This window comes from Cupressus sempervirens, chromosome 8 (genome assembly GCF_028749045.1).
Source record: "Cupressus sempervirens isolate cs-2001-9-10 chromosome 8, ASM2874904v1, whole genome shotgun sequence".
In the NCBI taxonomy this organism is placed as follows: Eukaryota; Viridiplantae; Streptophyta; class Pinopsida; order Cupressales; family Cupressaceae; genus Cupressus; species Cupressus sempervirens.
In genome coordinates this window covers 425,990,518-426,015,234 of record NC_143125.1, presented here as the reverse complement: position 1 = coordinate 426,015,234, position 24,717 = coordinate 425,990,518, and the positions used below count along the sequence as shown (strand labels likewise).

Genomic DNA, 24,717 nt, shown 5'->3' with positions numbered 1-24,717 from the left:
GAATTCTATCCATTTGCTAAATTCTGCCGGGGCTTTTTGATTGCATTGCATGCTAATTTTGTGTCTGCAATTGTTCAGCTCCTTCACAATTTTACAACATGTTGCCATTTGGGGAAACCTCATTGCATTTTACCTGATCAACTTTGTTTGGAGCACTATACCGTGGGCAGGAATGTACACAATAATGTTCCGTGTATGTGGTCAACCAGCTTATTGGCTTACTATTTGGGTGAGCTCTTTGTTCCCTTGTCTGTACTTGGTTTTTTGTGAGAAAAATCAGAGACTTGTCACTACTAATTCTTGGAATTTGTGCCATGCAGGTCATTGTTATTGCTGGTATGGGACCTATAACTGCTCTGAAGTGTTTCCGCTTTACATATCGGTCGAGTGCTATTAATATATTGCAACAAGTGGAGCGTTCGCATCTTACTAGTTACTCAAGCCCTAGTCTAGAGTCGCCATTAAAGGATGAAGAAAAGGAGGTGACTCCTCTATCATCAACACATTCAAATAGCAACAAAGCATCCGTGTATGAACCTTTACTATGCGAATCACCATCTGCAACAAAAGTAACTTCAGGAGGATCTTTTGATTTCCTTCAGGCAACTCCTTCAAGGTCATCTTTTTCTTACTCAAGGAGTAAAATTAATTAGCATTCCTCTTGATTAGCTTCATTTAAGTTCCAAATTTTTGAAAATTCATACAAATCATTTCAGCTGAAATATCCGATCAGCGACACGACTTTTCTGTTGGTTACACCAACGCACTTGCTTATTGATCCTGCCCATTTCTCAGATTGTATTCTATTGGCTGTTTACCACAAGAATGTAAAAACAGTTTCAAGATCCTGAAATCATTCACGATAAGCTCAATGTATACCAATAAAGAGTCATTTCAAATAACAACAGATGACTTTTCCTTTCCTTATTTAAAGGGGTTACTTATAGAAAAATATGTATTCTCTAGTGCGAATACAATTAGGTTGAAATATGGGGTCTAATTATATTCAGATGTATTGTCTGATTGTAAAAAGCAAATATATTTGTTACATTTTAGAGTTTTATTTGGCCTACTATACCATGATGATGATGTATATCTTAACACGACGTCCGTTTGCTTCACATTCTTGTTTTCTTGTAGCTGTAAACATAGTTAAAAGATGCTTATTTTTACTAACAGAAAACATGTCAACTTTTTAATGATGTTTTCATAATGCTGATGCTGAACTTTCATATAAGGGCACACGCATATTAAACAGCATAGCTTACAAGATGGAGAACCAATTAACTCATTTTGTTCATCTGTAGGAGACAAATCGATAATACTTTTTATAATCATATCGAGATGCCTATGGACTTCCATGTATGCCTCACATTCACTTTAACATTGGATGTATCCAGAAAACTTTAGACAACACGTTAAATTGTTGAAACTTAGATGTTTTAAGGGCAGATGCTATTAATTGCAAAGGATGTAGCATATAAATAATTCTAGAGTGCTGATCTCTGAGTAAGACGTAAGTTATTTCTTTTACAGTATTAAGGGAGTTTGAATATAATTATAATTAATGGAGACATGGATCTCATTATAAAAAAGTATTATTGACAATGACATGTAGGCATTATTAGTCCCTGCCTATATATAGGCAGGGAACTAATGTTCCCGGTGGCCTCTTCTAATTAATTTTTCTACTTAGAATTAGGCTATGACTAAAGTTAAAAAACCAGTTTATTTTTAAATTAATTTTCAAATATTAATTTCTTTTTTCCCATTGGCCAAAAGCAATTTTGGTGGGATAATATTGATTTATTGACACAAAAATTACTAAAAATATATTTCTCGAAACTTTCCAAAAATATCTTTGCGAAACCCACCGCCTCATTGTCGCAATGGATGTCTTTACAGCTTTTTTGGTGCACCTCCGAAGAGCCTGCATAAGCCTGGATAAATGAAATCTATAGGCACGCTGTTGACTGGGTCTCGGGGCCATCACCTCGCCCAGGGATATTGCCTTCCTCGGTATTTCTAAATGCACATCTAAAATTTCTTTAGACTGTAGGTTTTTTCAATATAATGGAAAAGCCAACACCACTATCAGATTTTGCAACAAGATGAGTGGACGTTTGATAGATTGGGGAATCCATTGCCATTTGTTATGAGACTACTTCCATACAACAACGTTACAGACGGGCAATTGCTAAAACAAGTTTCTCCAAACTAGTCTACATTCATCTTCTTACTGCTTACAGTAGCAGAAATGAAATGACTCCTCCATGCTCCACTGAGAAATCAATGCATCAGCAACCCATATCCACACATCAGTTGGAGAAATGCTTCAAACGAATGATCAATGTGTTGAAAGAAAACATGCTCAGGTTCATCCATATAACTTCGATCTGTATCTCCGCCCATTCACGTTGCTCAGAGTAGGGTATCTTTAATATAATCAAATCTTGTAGACGTTTCCATTCAGGTGGGCACATTGCAGGAAAATCCGATAACAAAAGGCTTCACTAAATCTTGAATCTCCTCCTTTCATGTTTATTGTACGTATGACTTCCCATAGCCACGTCTCAAATCAGTGCCTCATGGACAGGATTAGACTCTTTCACAACCACATAGTGACATCTATCATGATCCGGCAATCATCCTCCAAAGTAATGCCTACGCCTTTCCCTTCATAACTCCCTGTGCATAGAGAGAATATAGCTCAGATTAGTAATAAGGTTCATGGGTGTTTCTATTTAATCTGTGCTTCATAAAATATGACACTAAAACTTAAATACCTAGTCAACACCCAGTTCCCATTCGCGAGTCACCACCTCGTCCGGCTTCTTTACCATCCCAGTGAGGATGCCTCTATTCTAGATTCTTCTTGAATTAGGCCGAGAAAACTATATGCCGCAGCCGGGGCGGAAGCTATGGAAGGAAGGTCCTATATGTTTCTAGGGCAGAAGGTGGGAGAGTCTGGGCTCACATATTCAGCCCAAAAACCGCTTCTGGAAAACTGCCAGTCCTGATCCACTTACAGCGGTGGTGGATTCGTGGTTGGTTCCTCTGCCTTGACGGATCTCCACAACTATTTTCATGCTTTGTGCGAAGTCACCGGTGTCATAATTGTATTGGTGGATTAAAGGCTGGTGCCAGAGCACTGACATGCCACCAGAAGGCAGAGTTGCCAGAGGAGAAGCTGTCGCTGTCTGCCATTAATTTTTTCCAGTGCTTTTTGGCCGGAGAGAGTGCCGGAGTGAACGTAGTCTACCACGTGGCACTGCAAGTTGCTGAAACATATTAAACTAGATATTTGTGGAGAAACATATGAAACGTTTTGCTTAATCAATTTCATATATAAAATCAATAAAATCAATTGATTCTTATTTCAGTTTAAAGACCATCAATTTTATTATAATTAACTTCTAATATGGGAAAAATGAATCTATATTAGTTAAATGTATCTTATAAATTTATGGTTGATAAATTTATTATTAGTTCTTGGAGGATACTATTGCTTTCATGCAATTCAATTTTTCAATTCAAGTGATCAATCAATTCAAACGATTTAAAAGAAACTTAAATGTTCATATTTTTAAATATTTTTATTATTTTATTAATCACATTTTTCGTTCACTCTATTGGATCATTCTTTTTTTGGCAGTGAGAAAATTCAATTTTCTCCGACAAAAAATACAAATATTTTCTAACTTATTATAATCTTAGTTTACTTTCAAAATTCAAACTTATCTCTATAGGCAGGGACTCTTGCTCTAACAGAGCTCTTGTTAGAGTTAGCAACTAGAATCGATTGCTATCATTCATGGAGAGTGTAGATATGACCAATACAATTATATATCGATCAATACGATTGATGCAAAATCATTAGAGTAGCTTCAAGATAAATTATGAGCATGGCACAATATTAATCTATAAGTGCATATATGAGACGTAAGTCTATATGTCAGCAATTGTGCTAATAACAATTGATGACTCAACAAAGTTACAAATCGTCGATTATAAATAAGGATATAGGCATGTTGATATATCGTTAATAAGGTCAATCAAGAGAGCAGCAATTATATTTAATTAATTATTAAGTAATACAAAGAGGTGTTTAGGAAGGGGCATTGGACACATCTCTTGAAGGCATCCTATCTAATCGAAAGGCATAAGATCTTTCTGACTTCACTTCAACTATCACCAGACTTGGAAACCTATATACTTTTAATGTTTAATTGGATCTGGCCATTTGAGCAAATTGTCTATTTGGCATAATTTGGTTATAAGCATATAAGCATAAATCGAGACCGCACCATTGATTGTAAAGGACAGAAGTGTATATTAGACAACATTTTTTTAAAATTTTTTAAGAGGGGTAAATGCTTTTGACTTGGAGCTATGAACCAATGAGGCTACAAATGGGGGACCTCATCCCAATTAGATTTGAACCTTGATGGCAAGGATAACAACACAATAACTTAACCATCACAACATGCCACTATTGGCAATATATCACACAACATCAACACTATTGTTGCAAGTTATTTTATCCAGATCAGACATAGAAACAATATTGCTATAGTCCATATTACCTAACAATATATTGCATGTTTTAAATGTTTGTATCAAAGTTATCAAATACATAATTCTATTAATAATATCTTTTTTTCCAATTAAGTAAGAATGAGTTTTGGAGGGACCTTGAAACCTTGTACAAATAGGTTTCAGAGAGACTTGAAGCCCCACAACTAAAGATATTCAAGATTACTTACAAGATGAGACAAAAATAGATGAAACATTGCATGAGAAGGAAAAAATTCCAAGATAAACCAACATGTAGTCCAAACCAACTAGATAGAACTAAGAATTATCCTTGGACTTCCCCTTATGAGAAAAAGGGTCATAACAAGATTTAGATTTCTTAACAGTAATCCAACCCTCTCCAATCTTGACAGTAGCATCTTGCCAAGAAATCAAATTTAAAACTAAACATCCCCCACCTTGGGAAGAAGAAACAAGTCCAATAGAAACAATGTCAAAAGCTAGGGAATGACCAATGCGAACAAAAGGTCTAGAACTTGAGACAACAACAACAGTACTAGCAATAGGCACAATCTTAGTAGAAAGGGTAGGATTAGAAGTCAAAGGACCACAAGTAGCATCAAAAGTAGGCACACAAACACAAGCACCTCCAACATTCGAAGACCGAGCAACCAAGGAAGGAGTGGAACGATCTTATGCATCCACCTGGGAGAAGCTTTTATGAGAGGCCTTTAGAACAGAATGATGTTGACCAGAGGCATCCTTCCACCAGGAAGCCTACCTCTTAATTTATCTGAATTGCATTGAGCCTCCCCATGTTTAGGTTTAAAGAATGACTTGTATTTATAGGGAATCCCCTCATAATCCAAACCTTGGCACCAATAACCCTTAGAGGTTTCGGTACAAATTTTAGGGGGAAGTCCCTTGGAAATATTTAAATCCACCAAGATTCGAGCATAAGTTGAGTGGAGAATGTCACAAGATTCCTCATCAACCATAAGAGAGTCACCAAGAAAATTTCTCACCTTTTCAAGGAAATTATCAACCCATAAATGAAGGGGAAGATTAGGTACCCAAACCCAAATAGGAACCTTGTTGAAGGTTACATCAATAGGGTTGAAATCCACGTACCAACGTCTAGTTGTGAGTATGAACTTGTCCTTCCAGGTGAAGGAGTAACCACACAAAATTTTGTTTTTGTCCTCAACATCTTTGAATTTTGTCACAAAAAACCCTTAAGCCAAAGGGTAAATGTGCACCGCCCTCATAAGAAGGGGCTTACAACGATCATAAACCCAAGGGCCAAGAGTAATTATGGAGGCTAAGCCAAAAGCCTTGAAAATGATAAATCAAAGCATGCCAGGGGAAAATAGAGGTACCATTGTCTATTTCCTCCTCTAGCTCCAAATCCAACTAAAAAGCCATAGGCTCAAAGACAAGAATAGGTGTTAGAATTTGCTTTTTCAGAATAGGAGCCCACTCCTTAGGCAACACCTTTGTAGAATCCAATGAGCCAACACCAATTGTCGGTGAACCGACACCCACTAATGGAGATGTTGACGCCCCAAGCAAGGGGCTCAAATACAGAATGCTCAATAAATGAAACAACATAGGACACATTAGAAATCACTACAATAGAAGGTCAAGCTGAAGTAACAATGTGAGTCAAATTGGTAAATGAAGGGCCCAAAACAACTAACAACAAAGGGCCAGGACTAGGACCCATGACAACACCTCTAATAGATCTCACACAACCAACAAGAAGACCTATGGGAGAGGGCACTAGAGAAGCCAAAGAAAAGAAGACACAAAATAGGCACCAATGATTTCCCTATTGACGCAACATTTACCCCACCATTGCCATTAGGAAACAACACATTAACAATCAAAGAAACCTTAGTGAGAGCCATAAACCTAGAGTGGCTCGCTACTAAGATGAGACACAAACAATTATTGTATCTCATTGTGTATTCATGTTGCCATACTTGACATAGTAGAGACCCTAAGAGCACATTGCATTTAGTTCATTTTCATCAATTCAGTCAAGCATACCTTCATTTGCATATATTAAAGACAATGTTATTGATTATTGTCATTTTATAGATATTTATCTTCATATTATCAATTGCATAAATTTATTGCAAAAGCAAATATTGTAACCCTAAGGAATTGAAGTACTTATCCCATAATTCATAGTTATCCTAAAGGGGGACATTATAAAAGAACAAGGGAAACCCCTTCAAATAGAGAGGTAAGAGTGAAAGGAGAAAGAAGTCAAGAGGACAAACCAAGAACAAGAAGAAGAACAATGATACTACACAAAAGTAGGTCATGGACACGATGGTTATTTTATGAGGAAAGAAAGCAAGAGCTTCCATGAGGAACTGGGGCTTCACCCTTCAGCTAGGTTGAGGCTGCATGGGTGGGTATCGATCATAGTGGCCACTTTAAGTTCACGCTTGAAATAGTCTTTTCCTTGGACAAGATTTATGTACTCTCCAAACAAATGTAGCACTTAATTGACAAAGAGTGGTCAACAAGAATAGAGTTTAAGACCTTGCAATACTTTGTCATGGTAAAATACTCTTTGATTATGGTGTTGAGAGATCTACCCATCTCACCTACGTGAGGAATACCATAGGAGTAAATGGCTTTGTAGACACCAAAGTTAACTAAGTCATTTGGGTCTTTGAGGGAGGGAGTTTGAGGTTTTAGAATGAAGAATGGTTTGAAAGCACATCGATGGCCTTTTGAAGAGGGATCTTGTAAATTTTTTGGGATATATCATCTACGAAAAAGGGAAATATCAATAAAAGGGAGTGTGACAATGGGATGACTCAATGGTTAGAAAGTGTTTTTTTTGGTGAAGAAGAAGCACTTGGTTTTATTGTCCGACTCAACTTCCTTGGTAAAGGAAATAAAAGGAGGTATGTCATTGAGGCAAGTGTTCTTCCAACTTTATAAAACCGTGGTGTCAACATACATTATTATCATCTGCATAAGCATGAGCATTCTACCATCCCAATGATGGATCCCAGAGTGTGATTCAAAACATTGATGTAAAAGGATTTTTCATAGTAAAGTTTAAAACTGTTAAAGACGGGAAGACTATTTTGTGTGATAACAGTTTTTCATGGCAGGATAGATTTCCACTTATGGCCAAACCATGGCATATGGATTTTGATCCGCTTATAGAATCCTTTAATAGGGTTCCTATTTGGGTCTGGATTTTGAATCTCTCGATGCATCTCTGGCTAGATTCTGTTTATGAAGCTATTGGGGATGCCATTGATGACTTTTTATATGTGGACTCAGACACTTTGAATATTCTCCATTCGACGTGTGCACGAATTCTTGTAGAAATGGATATTTCAAAGGGCCTGCTTAAGAAGGTTTGTTTGGAATCCTCGAGGGGCTCTTGGACCCAAATATTGGATTATGAAGGTATCCCTTTTTGCTGTAGAAAATGTCATATGACAAGTCACTTTGTTGCTCGATGTGCTGCTGTGAAGACTAAATCAAGGCGACCACCTTCCTGGTGGTCAGGGGCCTCTTCTGAACACTATACGATGGTTAAGTCCATGGATGCACCTTTGGATCCAGTGGATGACCCTGCAGATGATTCCCTTGTTGATGATCATTCGATGCTGAAGATAGCAAAGGATGTCTGAACTCCTGGTCAGGACCCTGTTCCTTCTCCTGCCCTTGCCCTTGTATTGGATGTTCCTCTTCGTCTTGTTGGGGGCCATGACCCTATACCCTCTCCTGCCCCTGCCCTTGTATCGGATGTTCCTCCTGGCCTTGTGGGGGGCCAACTAGCTACGGGCTCTTCTAGGGAGATTGTTGTTGCTTCTGATTCCTCTAGGTTCCATTGTTCAATTTCTTTTGGAGATTGGATTGCTCAGGCAGCTAAGGTGGAGGATGGTTGGACTGCAGTAAAAAGAAAGAAAACTAAGCCATATTCTCCTCCTTTAGAAATGAACCTTCAATTTTGCAAGGGAGGCTCTAAATCAAAGGGCAAATCATGAGCTCCATTGTAGTATCTGGCTCTTAGTTCAATTTTTTGCCTTCTAGCTAGATCTTTGGTTTTGGCTGGTGATAGGCTTTTCTGTCACCTTGGTTACCCTTTGTTTTGGGGGGACTAGTTTCACTTTTTTCTACTGTATTTTTTTATTTTGTACTTATTGAAAATCTTTAGACTTGTACAAGGTTTCAAGCACCCTTCAAAACCTGTTTTACTTAATAAAAAACAACACTAACTATTATGGATTGTGGAAAGTTAATATATTTAAGGTAGCAATCTATTAGAAGTAATGTCTAGCTACAAGTATGATTTATAATTTCTGCTTCACTACTGTGCGACAACATTGTCCTATTTTAACATTAATTAATTTTCCTTAAAGTTAATTTTGATAGGAAAAGAATAGAACATAATGTGTTTTCTACTTGAAAATAAAAATGGTATCTAACAAATTCTCTAAAGCAAAGGGTTGCTTATGGCAAGTGGTCTTTCCACCTGAATTTGGCTATCTCTCCATTGTGAGTAGAGGAAAAAGATAAAGGCAAGGTTCTTGATGACTGGAGTGTTCCTAGTCTACCTACTAATCCCAAGGATGATGGGGTTTTTAATGATCGAGATGAACCACCTCCCTTGGTTGGCACTATTTTGGCAGCCTGAGGGGTTGCTTAATGTTTTTTTCTTTTGATGAATACTTGTTGATTTCGGCTTCAGTCATGTGAACTCTTGCAGGGTGATCTTGTATCCCTTGACTTTTTTTTTGTGAATTTGTAACAAGTATATTAATTTATTAATAGAAAATGACTATTCATAAAAAAAAAAAATACAAATATTGTATTACAAATAATTTTAAAAAGTTAAATTGAAATAATTTAATTACATAATAATTAGATTAGAGATGTTAATCAAAGATATAAGATTTCATTATTGTATTTCAGTTTTAGTGCCTTTAAATTAAAATTGGTAAATAATATTCAAAATCTTAAAAATGTAATTTTGTAATAATTTAAGTAAAGAAAATAGATTTTCAATATATTTAAAAAATATTCATTATTGTTGAATAAATATTAGTTTTCTTATTCTTAATTCTAATCTATTTATTAGAAGAATTGAATAAAGATAAATTATGTTTAAAAAAATATTTTATTTTCAATCAAATACCCTACAAATTTAAATTGTTTTCCATATAATAAATTAAATACAAAATATGATCAATAGATGAAAAATATTAAATATATTAAGAATATTAATGTAATAAGATCAAGTTCTACTTTGTAAATAAACAATTGTGTTTGCTAAATAGATTTTGTATTAATTTCTTTCAAAATAAAAGGATCTATATAATATTGTCTATTTTTATCTTTTGATATTTAAATATATGATTTTTTTTTATAATTTTTTGTTTAATTGATTTTATCAAATTATTTTAAAATAACTATATGTCATGAAATATATATTAATAAAAGAAATGTTCTTCTACTAAATATTATATATTAGTTTTAAAATAAAATAGAATGTAAGTCATTAGTATAAATATATTAATATTAAAATAAATAAGAGAGTTATTTTATGAAGTTATATTGTTTACAATGAAAATCTTGAAGGATTCAGCAATACAAATCCACAAAGTCTAAAGAATACCTACATGTAAAAACCTATCACAGAGAAGAAAAAGACCAAAAGAGGCAAGGGTTTTTCTGTGTAAATATGCAAATTGTATTCTCAAAAATGAAAAAGATGAGAGATAATTACAAAAGATCAATCTTTATAGAAGGAGGTTGAAACTTGAAAAAGGGTAACCTAAAAGGTAAAAACCATTTAATAATTACTAATTATTTATTAAATGGAAATGCAAGCTACATAAAGAGAAATCTTAAGAAGGGAGAATATGCAATTTAATAAATGAAATTAAATGAACATTTTTTCTCTAACACCCCCCTTTAAGATGAACAACAATGCAGCTACAAACAATCCAAGGAAACTACAATGGTGAAAGGAAACTTGGGTCTTGACAACAAGGCCTGATGAGGTACCCAATCACGATCAAATCTCTATGAAACAGAGAAGTAGAGAAAACCTAGTGGGAAAAACCCTACTCCAAAAGAGATAGAAAATGATGCACAAATTAAACATCTCAAGAGAATCTCTCAAGACCATAAGTACAATAAAAGCCTCCATAATAGAAGCTTGAGACTCCATAGCCCACCTTAGAATGGTAGAACTCCTATGTCGATGAGCATACAAATGTGACTCCAATTTGAAGGAAACAAAGGCAATGGACAAGGATGATAAAACCCATGTATGTGAGGTGCAAGTGGAAGTCCTAGTTGATGCTCCAAGAAAAAGGAATGAGAATCTTGAAATGGAATCTCCAATGGAGGTGAGATAATAGTTGTGTTGAATTTTTCATCTAAGAGGACATGTGTGTCCTCTGATATATCCTCAACAACTACAATAGGTTTCTTGATGACTGGAGCTACAATACTAGGCAATGCTGAAGAGTAATCCTATGCAAGAGATGGAATTCAAACATGAGGTGGAGGTGTAGAAGTCACAAAACTTGTCTCAAGGACAACACATAAGTTCAAGTGACCTGACTTCACCTCAGTAGTCTCTTGTGAAGGAGAGTGAGTCTCCGATAGTGGAGATGGTGGATCAAAATGTGAGAAGGAATATAGGCAGGAAGCATGATCAGTAGTCCATGTAGCAATAATATTTCTTGTCTCACTATCTATAATGTGCACTAAATCTTGTGCAAACTCAACTATCTTCTCTGTCCCACTGTGTGTAATCTAAGGTTCGAGGAAAAAGATGGAACATAAAGTACATTATGAAATGTACCATCATCAATGTCAATAGAACCTTTCCCACATACAGTCATAACAATGTTGTTCCTCATCAAAATGTGTGGAGTAGGAGAAGCCTCAAAAGAAGAGAACAAATCTCGAGAAGATGTCATATGGTGTGAAACACCTGAATCCAGTAACCATCTAGAAGAATTCAGAATAGTAGTTGCACATAGTGCATGACCCTTTCCTATATCTTTACCATCTGACTTAAATGATGATGAAAAAGAAGATTTGAGAGTAGTAGAACGAATATCATGTTGCTCTTCTAAAAGAAAGTTGTCAAATTTGAAACATTTTTGGCATAACCATCTAACTTCTTCTCATAGTAATGTGACTCATCATGATTAGGCTTATTACAATACCCCCTTTAGGAGGAGGTGGCCCTAATGAATTGTGAGTGCTAGAATCAATCTGAGACTCTATAGAATGAGATTTATGTGTCTCCTCCTTCGTCCATAAAGATGGTTGAGCTACCGATGCATAAGTTTGTGAGCTTGTGAGAGAATCCAATTGGGAGAGCTTAGCTTTCTCTCAAGTCAAACGATAAAAAAAACCCTTAAATGATGACATGGTAAATCTATTGCCCAAAGCATCTTTGATGGAATAGAAGGTAGAAGCAAAAATGTGAAAGTTTCCACCACTAGTACATTTTGACTCGTTTTTCGACCAAAATTGGTCAAATTTTTGACCAATAGTTTTTTTCACTATTTTTGTCATTGAAATGTTGACCAATTCTATTGAGCGTCGAAATATTGACACACATGTTGGTAAAAAATGCCCTACTTGTCACTGAGAACATTGGCGGATGTGTTCGTTGAAAATTTGATCAAGTTTGGTCAAAATTTCAACCATTATTGATCCTTCATCGACCAGGATGCCAAATGCATGATGACATCCTAGTCGATGGGTTGGTCAAAAGTTTGATCAATCTTGGTCGAATTTGAGACAAATGCATACTAACATTGTTCGAATTTTTGACCAATCTAGTTTGTTTAAAAAAAAGAAAAGAAAATTGGATGCTCTTGATGATGGCATGTCTCTATCTAATTGATCTAGGGATGTTCTTTCACCATTGTTTAGTCTAGAACACCTAGAGCACCTCAATCTTAGCTTCAATGACTTCTTTGGAGTTCCCATCCCTACTGGAGTGCCCAGGCTCAGGAGTTTGCACTACTTGGTCTTAGCACAGGTTGGGTTTAGTGGAGATGTTCTTGTAGACATAAGAAACATCTCTACTTTACAGTACTTTCACCTCTCTAGGCTTGGGTTGAGATTGGTGGACATGTGGACATGGAGGGGAAACATGAGAGATTACCTTGATAGAAGTGGATATCCAACTCATTTCTTTACACTATTGACATATCCACTTCTATCAAGATAGGCTCCCTTAAATCTCTATTGTTTCCCCTCCATGTCCACATGTCCATCAATCTCAACCCAAGCCCAGAGAGGTGCAAGTACTACAAAGTAGAGATGTTCCCCAAGTTTGCAGGAACATCTCCACTAAACCCAGCATGTGCTAAGTCCAAGTACTGCAAACTGTTGAGCTTGGGCAATCTAGTAGGGATGGGAACTTTAGAGAAGTCATAAAGATGAGATCGAGGTGATTCAGGTGTTCTAGATTGAACAAAGGTGAAAGAACATTTCTGGTTCGATTAGATAGAGACATACACACATCGAGAGCATCTTTTGAACTATGGAGATCGAGGCGAATAACATGGTATGTGTGAGGATGACATTGCATTCCATTCCACTCACAATAGTTGAAGCCATGTTGTGATTTCAATATTTGATGGGAAGCATCATGAACAAACGCCTTGAAATGCAAAAGGGAATCTCTTTCATGGCCTCCACAACACCTACAACCATTAACATGCAAGAGCATAACAAAGGCCACAACTATCCAAATTTTTTTATTAGATGTCATAAGTAGCTTGTACTTACTTTTCCATGGCAACTTTGACTGTGTGTACTAAGTAACTGAATATAGATAGAGAATGCCTTTAATCCCTCCCCTATTCTTTGTATGATGCGAAGGTGACAATAGAAACCAGAGAATTCAAAACAAATTCAACAAATTCAAAAATGAACTTTCTATGAATACCATTTATACATATTTAGAATTAAGATTGGACATTGAACAAGTAGAATATGTCAAAGGTAAATCGGGATAGACATGATTGAATCCACACACAAAACAGAGGGTACCCACCATGCTTGATATCATATTCATAAAATGATCTACCCACCACAGAGGTTCGCTAATAAGAATATTCACATGCTTCTACAATATTGTCTACATATACAAGTCCAAATGTGATTGTACCTTGATCATTGCCCTCTCATACCCTTGCAAATCAAGCCAATTCAACCAGGGAATATAATCCCCAATATTAACACACATGATACACAAAAGACTCCTCAATTGCCTTGGAAATAATCTCCTTTGACTTCCACAATTAGAGCAACTCTTGCCACAATGAGAGGCCATGTCATTGTTAGCTCCATCTCAAACCTCTAATTTTCTTTGTGAATGTTATTGAAAGTACATTGGTTTACAACACTTATATAATGACACCAATAAAAATTGTGCCTTGGGCATTTTCAGACATGTAAGCATCTTTAGTATTGGAAGATAATTGGACAAATTTCATGTTTTGAATTTAATTTATCTATCATCCTCTATATCTTCGACAATCGAGATTCTCACATTGTACAACTCAGTTTACACAATATACTATAACATGATATTAAAGCTTATAACAAGTGAAAAGTTTTAGACCAAGTCACAATTAGAAATAATAATGAAACATTTGTTCTTGCAATGACCTAGTCCACAATCAAGTCTATGTAATTACTGACTCTACTTCTTGCATTCTTGCCTTCACTTGAATCCTGACAACTTGAAATATTATAACTTTTGAATAAGATTAAAAATCCATGGAAATCAACATTTATGACAAAATAACCTAGAGTCTTTAATGTGAATTATTCCAATCAAATATTATAAGCATGAAAGATTCACAATGTCTATGTGACATTTGAAAATTCAAGCACATGATAAACAGAAGGAAAGATTATTTTGATTTTAGCACTTGTCCCAATTTTATCATTTGATTAAAGAGATATCAATTATTACCAATATCCACTAGTATATAAAATAGGTCATTGAACTCAAAGAAGTGACCAGTAATTGTTGTTTGATGGGACCAACTAAACCTCATACTAGCAATTAAAGTTGAAAAAATAAAGTTCCAAATAAGTCCTATACCTGATCCAGTTTGTACGTCTCTTCTGTCTCCAAGAATTTTGCACGAAGCTCATCCAAGTTGCATTGTAGTTGGGTAACTCTTTCCTTCTCTATCAAGACTGCTTGGTTCATGGTCTCTATGCTTTTATGCCTATAATTTTCAAGTTCACCATCCAAGTCTTCAACCCTGGAAAGGAAAAAATTGACAACATTATTTATTTCTAGAGCCCAATTCTGAGTGAAGTACTAAAAGGAATAATATGAAAATTGACCCTCCAAAATCCTTTCGGCAGAAGAGACAAAGCAACCAGTACCATTTCAAATTTTCTTGAAATAGGATTTCACCTTTTACATTTCAAATCAGAAGGTCTCTCATGTAACCTAGGTATTACTTGACTTGTTGTCATATAGAATTCTTAGAATAGATGGCCTGAGATAAAATAACAATTGAATGAAATAAATTTAAATAGTAAATAACAAAAGAGTGTGAAAGAAAAGATGATTTATTTTTTGGTGAATTACTTTAAGTTTATATAAATAAGAAAATAAGTGTGAAAGAAAAGTTGAGTTAGGTTTTGGTGAAGGACTTTGTAAGCTCTTAGTCACATAGAAATCTTTATGAAAGTTTCTCTGCCTAATGTCATAGTAAAAATAATTCTAATAGCATCCAAATACCTTTGGAATCTTTTTGGAGTTGTTTGAAGAAACTTGGCTATTTTCCTGCACAGTTCATGTCATCCTACAAATGAGATTACCTACAACTTACATTGATGTATTGTATTTGTACATGCCTAGAACCAAGTATGCCTTTCGAAGAAAATGGTAAGCATTAAAGAAAGTTGGTATGCATATGAATTAAAGTATAGAAATGTAGTTAACAAACAATTACAAAAATGTACCTAATCAAGGTTGTTTGTTGTTGCAGTTCTTGATAGGGGAGAAGTAACATGATCTAGATAAGCAACAAGACTAAACATTGCAACTTTCTTTACAAGGCTTGGAAGATCACTACTTGTGAATCCAACAAATCCTGTCATGGCTCCCTGCATTATTCAGATACAAAATTTAGCTAGTTATACATTTTTTTTTGTATATGTATATGTATAGATTAAATTGAAGGTGAGTTTAGTGGTTTCTAATTGCAAGGAGATTTGATAGCAGGTACAGTGGTCATCATGGAAGAAAATATGGATGCAAGGTGCATTCAAAGGTCATCCATACTCAGGACACAATGCAAATGCAGTGTTAAAGTATGGAAGGTTGTTATTTCTAGTGGTTCCATTACTAATATTGTTTCAAATGAAATGCTCGATAAGTTGAATATAGAAAAGATAAAACATAGTACACCTCATAGAGTGTATGGAATGAATAATGATCTGTGCATTGATGTCAAAGAACAAGCATATATTTCTTTCTGTATTGGTTCATATTGTGATATTGTTCTATGTGATGTTATTCCCTTGAGTGAATGTCATGTAATCTTGGGTAGAGTATAGCAAGTTGATGTTAAGGCCTTGTATGATGGCAGAAAAAATACTTATGTTACTAACAAGAATGGGAAATATTTTTTTTTGATTAAGGAAAACAGGTTTTGAAGGGTGCTTGAAACCCTTTACAAATCTAAATATTTTCAATGAAGTCTAAACAAAAAATACAATAGCCCAAAGGTGAAATAGGTCACCAACCGAAAAAAGGTAACCACGGTGACCTCACAGATAACACAATACACTTCTACCACCAAAATAGGTTTTGAACGGATGCCTGAAACCCCATGGGTACAAAAGAAATAGACAATTTGTCCTGAACCATGTCAAACTACAAAAAACAATAGGCCAAAAAGCCAAGAGAACCAAAACAAAAGGAGCAACCTTAATAAGAATAGGCGAGTAGTAGGTAATGAAAACCACACCTCAAGATTTACATTTCGGTCCCATTTTCTAAGAATGTAAAGACATATCAAATGAAGGATTGGAGGGCTTGACCTTTTTTCCTTTTATTATTGTCCATCCATCCTCCACCTTCTTAGCAACCTTTTGTCATGCAAGGTCAGTAACACCACAACCAACCTCCAAAACCCTTATGGTAGGAGAAGAAACACCACCACCACATGATGACAGGACCACAACAGTAGAAGGGACATCAATGTCATCCTAAGATAAGAGCCACAAGAGGGGCAACCGTCAGATCAACAATTACAACATCCAAAGGAGGGACAATTGTATTGATCACCATCATAGTGGCATCCTTTGAACCATCAAAGACAACAACATAATCCACCACCAAAGAATCCTAAGAGGAGCCAACCAACCCATCCCCATCAGCTGATACTTTTTGAACTGTGTAATGATCATCTAAAACCTGCTTCCACCATGAAGGTGACTTCTTCGATCTAACCTTTTCAAAGGAGCATCACATAGTGAGGTGGCCGATCTTATGACATTTCCTGCATCTGAAGGGAATGCCCTCATAATCAAGAAGCTAAATCCAAGAGCCATTAGGAGAGGCCAACATAATCATTTCATGGAGCCCCTTGGAGACATCAATCTCCAGAAGAATGCAAGCGTATGTTGTCTAATACACATTAGAAGATGCAAAATCAACTAGCAAGAAGTCCTTGAGGGCCTCTCCCACAACCTCCAGGACAAAATCCAACCATAAGTGAAGGAAAAGTATCGACAACCTAACCCATAGAGGAATCTTGTTGAAGGATTAAGTCAATGGGTTAAAATCCTTATACCAAGGTTTAGTCATTAGTGGGAACCTCTCCTCTCAAGAGAAAGTACTTACTTGATTGAGGAGGAGTGATGGTGCTTTGAAGCAAGCAACCATTGTGAATGATGATTCAAGGGCATGTGGTCCATCTATGATGTAGAGCCCTCCATTGTCACCTTAAGTAAACTAATTCAACTCGAGGATTCAACAAGAAACTTGGAATCAATTCAAGGAATCAGTCCTACTCAAAGATCAAATGGAGTTCTCTAGCTTTGTAGGTCACTCCCACAACCATACTCATGAGTTTACTAATACTTTTCTTTGTTCCCATGTCTCCAAGCACCAATACTCTCCTAGGCCACCTAGTGCACCTAGTGCCTCCACCATACCAAAATTCCAGCCAGGATTTACAGCTTGATCTTAACAACTTATATCATCTGAATATTATGCATTTTCCATGTTATAACTTTCCATTCACTCCTATCCACTCATCTTAAATCCTTTCTTTTCTATAGGCTTTCTAGGCCTTCCTAGTAGCCCTTGCAACACTGAAATCAACAATTCTCTCCCAAAACCCCCAAACAACCTATCAAGGATTTTACACTTTTAAATACTCTTTTCAGAGTTACTAAGTTGATATCATTCTCATACTTTCACAACCTGATTGGTGAACACTTCCTTCACCTCCTAACCCTTCAACTAGGCCTAATTAGCCCTTGGCCAAAGAAGAAACTCTATCATCCACTAATCTCCAAGACTCCAAAACCCCAAAAAGTCTTGAAAAGGGATTAGAATACAAGTTAAAAATGATTAGGGGAAAAGAAGGCATCAAAAAATATGATAGGGGAAAAGAAAGAATTAATTTTTTCACAATTTTGTAAACTGTCATATTTGTTGCTATAGAAAGATTTATCCGTTCAAATATAAAATGACAAAGGTACTTTGAAATTATTAAATGTTACCTTCCAAAAATTGTAAATATTTCAACAACCCCATTCATTGCATCTCCAAATTTGGTCTTGCCTACTTTAAACTTGCTAGTTCCCACAATATCTTCTGTATGTCCAGTAAAGTACTTGAAGAAATAGAAAATGGTCAATATATGAAATGCATGAAAGTGACAAAGAAAAATAATTTATAACATAATAGTTTAAGGTACTTTTACTTACCTTTATCAAAAGAACAATTAATGCAAAAACTACAATTGTGAGTCCAACCTTGCCAATAAATGTGGCAACACCATTCAAGCAAACCTGTTTAACACAAACCATTTTTGTGTGTTTAAAGTCTGAGCATGAAACTAACAACAATGAATAGACATAATGGATAATTTGATAAGTTAAAGCCTATGATTTAGTTCATTTAAAGCCTACATCTACCTTGGTTGATTGTTGTCATTAGGGTCAAAATCATCATCTTCACTCATCCTTAAGTGTGAGGATGCTATTTTTAAAAATTTCAATGCTCGTGTAGTATTGTAAGCATCTTCAAAGATAGGGATGACATTAATTTCTCTTCCTTCACAATGGTGGTGGTAGGGAATCCCTTAATGAGCCATTAATTCATGAAGCCATTAAAGTCAAAGGACATTTTTGAGAAATTTTCTATGTTACATTGGCCCAGAACATACAAGTGTTAGCATTCATCCCAATTAAGTCTAATAAGAAATACACATATATTTTCATATCTTTATTAATATGCAAACTTCTAATTATAAGTAGATACCAAGGTAATTGCCACTAATAACACCAAAACATATTTGGAATTACATGTGATAATTTTTTGTTCAAATTCAAGGCTCAAAACATTAAGACAATTTTGATGTACACCTGAGATATAATGCACACCTTACGATGAGCACCTCCTGTGAGATCCAAGGTACTGGAAAGATTATTGAAAAATGGTCATGATATTCTGGTAGCAATTTGAAGAGACTTTTGGTTTAATTTCCATGTCTGCAATATTTAATCAATTAAAAGAAGTAGTGATAAAGAGATCTTCAAAACATAAAAAAGATAAAATGAACATATTAATCTAATACCACGTTCATAGACAACAAGAAAAATATCACAATGTAGGCCATGTGATGATAGCATATAGTTGTGCATTTAGGACAAGTTGATCTTAAAAACCTTTGGAAGAATCAAAATATAAGGCAAAATCATAGCTACTACTTCTATCAACCAATTTGGATATTGTACAAAGAAACTTGAAGATGCTAGTTCAAGGCATAAATTTGCAACACCATAAGCTTGTTCTTTTGATGCCTTGGAACCTACAAAGACAAATAATATTAATAATGTGACTATTTAAAAATAAATAGATAAGGTACAGACATGCAATATATCATTTTTTTCAATGAGGTATTAGTATTCCACATGTCTTAATGAGTATAATATACTCGAGCCAAAGATAAAAATAACTAGATGGAGTAGTAGGGGCTTAGAGAGTCATGTTGAAGGGCTTAAAAAGATGCACCTTGTAGACTTTGCTACTAGAACAAAACCTAATGAATACAATAGAACACCATGTAGACTTTGTTGAGGGATGAAAACCTAATTAATGCAATAGAATAGTAGTTGAAGGAATCATAGGTATCGGGATCAAGATTATATTGCTTGGTAACTAAGCTAAAGATGATTGAGAATAAATTTCTACTTTGGAACAAGAATCACTTTGATAATAGTTTTGAAGAAAAAGAAAGGACAGAGTAGGAAATTGAGGAGCCTAAAAGAGTAGTGATTGATAAAGGATTAGACACAAAACTCTATCTCAAAGAAAATAAACTATTAGCTAGTTAGGTAGATATCCTTGGTATGTTAGTTTAAGCTTCACTTGGTTTCAAGAATACTTTAATATTCTCTACTTAACAATGCCAACCAAGTGAAGGTGCAAGCTCATCTGGCCTTACCCCCACCCCTCCCCCCCACCCCCCACATCAATCTAAATTCCTCATTATCATCTAATTATATACTTTATTCATTCATTCATCTATTTATGAACTATAATATTCATTTAATACAATCACATAACATTCATTAATATGATATAAAATTCATTAATACACAATACTAATCAAGACTTAATTAACACATAAAAATATTCATTAACATGATATAAAAATTAATTTTACTACCCAACATTCATAGATAATTATTTTATACAATGTTCTTTCATTATCTAACAAAGGTTATCAAACAAGGTTTATCAAAGAGCATTTAAAAAAAATCATTTATGCTTTTTGTTTTTCTTAGATTTCTTAAGGTAAAAGGCTGATAGGAGCATCAATATTTTTGTCATTCTCCTCCTCTTGTGGCACATGTAATGTCAAATTATGATGCCTCCTCTTGTTTTGAGGAGTAGGAGGCTACTGCACTAAAGGGCGCTCTCTTCTAATAAAAAGTAAATGGGTTAAATTAGCATACTCTCCTTGTTTTTTTAACTATTAGAAGTATTTAATTAACTAGTAGAACATAACATGCGTGTTTCTTACCTGACAATGCTGCATCATGTACAATAACATTTTTATCTGTCACTACCTCAACATGTTGAACACTTGGAACATGCTCCACTCCTTCACCATGATGTTCAACATGCTCTAAAATATTCAAAAAAAAGTTACATGTCAAATTGCAATTGAAGATGTTATATTGTATTCATAATTGCGTAATTAATTTCCAATAAAAAATTAATACCTCCACCACTATGATGCACATCATGGCCTTCATCATACACAGGTTTTGTGATAGGATATGAAGGTTGTAGTGAAATGTTATGCACATTTTTATGTAATCAATTTATGTTAGAAACTAACACCAAAAAATAAATTTCTCAACTATTCAATTTGATTTACTTTTGATTTGACCAATTTACCTATGCCTCATTTGGCGCACCAGATTCTTGGGTATGGCTTTTAGGTTCTTGACATAGGCATGTAATTGTGACTTTATAGCCTTCCTTCAAGGCAATTTTTTTTATCTTCATCCATGGGCTCTACATTGAATTCTATGCCGTATATTTTTTTCTTAATATCATAAGTTTTTCACATATTATATTATTGAACTTATATTAAAAAAAAATATATGCAATTCCATTCCGTCTAGTTACAAGTCAAGACTAAAGATTCATATAGCCACCAGAGCCAAGTTTATGTTGGCCAACCTTTTGTAGTCTCGCTTTTGTAGCCTTTGATGTGTCCTATAGTCTATGAAAAGTTTGAAACATGTTAGATTATATATTTACAAAGATCACTAAATAGTGCATTATTACATTCTACTTAATATTGTCCTGACATACCTTCTTTTTCCCTTTTCTAGTTCATTTCCTTTACCATGTAGCCTTATCTCTTTTGCATCTTCTATTATTTCATTCCACTCCATTGATGGAATCATAGGAGGATGGTCGTACTTTGGATTATCCTTTAGACCCCTTCTATATTGGTCCCTCACAATCTTTATATGTTTGGATGCTCTTTTGAGAATTAGGGTAGTGTCAAAAATGTTTTTTCCAAAAAGGTCCTCAAAAGATGTAATGAGCTGATTTTTTAATTTAGGACCCTGTTTATTCCACCTCAAAAAAAAAAATTAGATCAATAACTTTAATATAGTATAATAAATGGAAGAAAAGAAAAATATTGTAGCAATGATATGAAACTACATACCTTTTATATATGGTGGGTCTAAATAGCTTCAATGTCATATCAAAAAGATGATAAAAGAAAACATCATTTCCTACAACAACATCATGAGATTATTAGTCCAAAATAAGCTATATATAAGTAAACTACAATTACACTATAAATAATAATTATTTTAAAGCACCTGGAAGATTTCATAATGTTAACATAAACATAGTTTTCTTGTTCAAAAATAATGTCCCTACCAATGAACTAGTACTAGTCACATGAGCTACTCTAGGAAATGGTTCAACTTTAGTTCTACTGTTCTCTATTGTTCTATCAACTGAAGGTCTATATATTACTGCTCAAAATAGGTCCATGAGTATAAAATCCACCTAGTGGAACCCAATATTTTGCAAATATTTGTTCACCTTCTTGCTTGCTTTCATTAATTATTTCTTGTATGTTCTAAAAGGTTTTATGAATAAAATAAAGAATCACTTACTGCATCTATTTTTGTTTTGACATAAAATGGCTATTTATTGCTCAAAATAGAGGAACTTGTTGCTTCTGGGGTTCTCTCATCATGTTGCATTATCCATTGATCAATCACAGTTGTGATTCCATTTGAATTCATGGAGATATTAGTATTTTTAAGGTTATCGCTATAGCTACAACGATAAGAAATTATATTTCAGGATACATTGCAGTGATTGAGTTTCAACTGTTTGAAGTCGAACATGGTTTCACTATAGGAAATAGCGATTAGGTTCATTGCTGAGCAGAGAAGGTTCAAAAAAGACATAGTGATGAGCGATAGAGTTATCACTATACTTTATAGCAATGCATTTGATCGCCAAGAAAAGAAGGTGCCATTTGATATGCCAATGAGTGATAAGTCTTTAGATGTCACTTTATGTTATAGTGATTATAATCTATCGCTAAGATGAGAATGAAAAATCTCTTGGCAATCAATAATAAAGGTTTGGTTATTACTAAATCCTATGGTGATCATTGCTTGTCAAAGCAATAGAGGAATGACCTAGGCTATCAGTGATGAGATGAAGTCATTGTTATAGCTTGTGGTGATCATCACTAATCGAGAAAAAGCTTTTAGACTTAGCGACTAGCAATAAACCAAGGTTATTGCTATATTTTATAATGATCATCATTGATTGAGGCATTGAAAAAAGGCTTCGACAATCAATTATTAGGGTTTTGTGATCACTGAAGGATATGACGATGGAAGGCTATATTATTAAGTAGTTATCATTGTATGCTATGTTGATAAAGTAAGTATGATTATTGATCACACTTGGTGTAATGGAGATACAACGATCAATGATGAGTTGCGAAATATCAACATATTTTATAGTGGTTCTTTCTATTAGAATAAAATATAAATATTTACAATCACCATATCTAGTAGCAAAAAATTGTATCAGGGATCGTAGTTGAGGGGTTTGCATTGTAGCAATGAGTGATAGTGTTATTTTTGTTATTATAGAAATGGGCATGGAGTTGAATATAGTTCCCTATTTTATGAATTTGATAATGGCGATCAAGGGACTCATATGTTCATATTGCTAATGACTATAATGATGAATGTTTGAACATATTTTATCAAGCATGAAAATGAATGCATGAGATAAACTTTGACAACCAGATCATCTACTACAACAATAAAAAAATAACTTTATGTTTTGATTCATGTGGAAAGTGAATGCACAAATCTAGCCTATTTTGTAATAAAAGGGTAATTATTATAGTGTTACAGTCACAAATTCTCATAAATGAGCTAGTAAAGTTAACATTTGTGTTTAATCTTCATAGAAGATTTATATTCGTAAAAGTATTAGGAACAATCATGGAGAGATCTGGTTCTATTTAGAGAAGGAAAGAAGAGAAGGTTAAGAAGGTGAAGGCTGGAAAAAAGTAGAAAGCTAATGATGAGGTGTCACCACAAAAATTGAATGAGGATCTCATTGAACAAATGGGATTTGCAAGCCCCAAATCTAAAAGAGGCAAATTTGCTTCTCCAGACAAGGTGAAAGACAAGTATAGTGAGGTTGGAGATGTATTGACTCAAACTAGAGTCTATGAGTTGCTTCTATATCATTAAGTGAGAAGAAACCATAAGGCACCCATATATCATCCTTGGGAGATGATTTTGGAAAAATTGACAGTGGAAAATGTATTCTTGAATGTGGAGTTGCTCAAGTTCATTATAAGGAAATATAATGCTGAGGATAGATGTATATACGACAAAGATGGGGAAAAATTCATGGAAGTATCTATTGAATCCTTGAATGAAGCATTTAGACTCACTGGTGGCTTGACAAAGAAATTGTCTTTCACTGAATTGAAAAATAAATATGAATGGGTAGATATCTCATACATGCAATGGAAGTTGATGTTGCATAAGATAGAAAAGGATCCTTTGACATCAATAGATGGGCCTCCTTTCAATGTCAAATTGTTAAGACATACTTAGATATTACTTATCAATCATGCAGGCAAAAGTAGGGGGAATGGAAGCACCTAATTTGATGGAGGTTGACCCTATGGTGTTAGCATCAAATGTGCAGATGCTGGAACGAAGACCCGATGGTCACACAAAGTACATTGTTGACAATATTCATATCTCTTTTGTTAATTTTAATGATGTAGAATACCCTACCTTTAACCACTATTCATTATTTATGCATATGGTTTTGTATTTTGGACAAATGAA

The 24,717-nt window shown here is 34.7% G+C and overlaps 1 protein-coding gene and 1 long non-coding RNA gene across 5 annotated transcripts in view; one reads left to right on the top strand and one right to left on the bottom strand.

The window, feature by feature from the left end:
- The window catches only part of ALA2 (aminophospholipid ATPase 2), a 274,747-nt gene extending 273,684 nt beyond the window's left edge, over nt 1–1,063 (top strand). For 2 of the 4 annotated variants that reach the window (XM_089797980.1, XM_089797978.1), the window contains 3 exons: nt 79–229; nt 321–616; nt 717–1,063. In XM_089797980.1, coding sequence (XP_089654106.1) covers nt 79–229; nt 321–616; nt 717–720 — 451 coding nt within the window. In that variant the 3' untranslated portion in view covers nt 721–1,063. Of the gene's footprint in view, nt 1–78; nt 230–320; nt 688–716 lie in introns of those variants that run through there. The other 2 variants (XM_089797979.1, XM_089797977.1) reach the window with 1 other exon arrangement.
- A 742-nt stretch (nt 1,064–1,805) lies between these two features.
- On the bottom strand, nt 1,806–3,035 carry LOC149543050 (uncharacterized). The gene is made up of 2 exons (XR_016355209.1): nt 2,787–3,035; nt 1,806–2,688 (listed from the first exon to the last, which is right to left on the bottom strand). It is a non-coding gene; the product is annotated as an uncharacterized LOC149543050 (long non-coding RNA).
- Between the last annotated feature and the right edge of the window lie 21,682 nt (nt 3,036–24,717).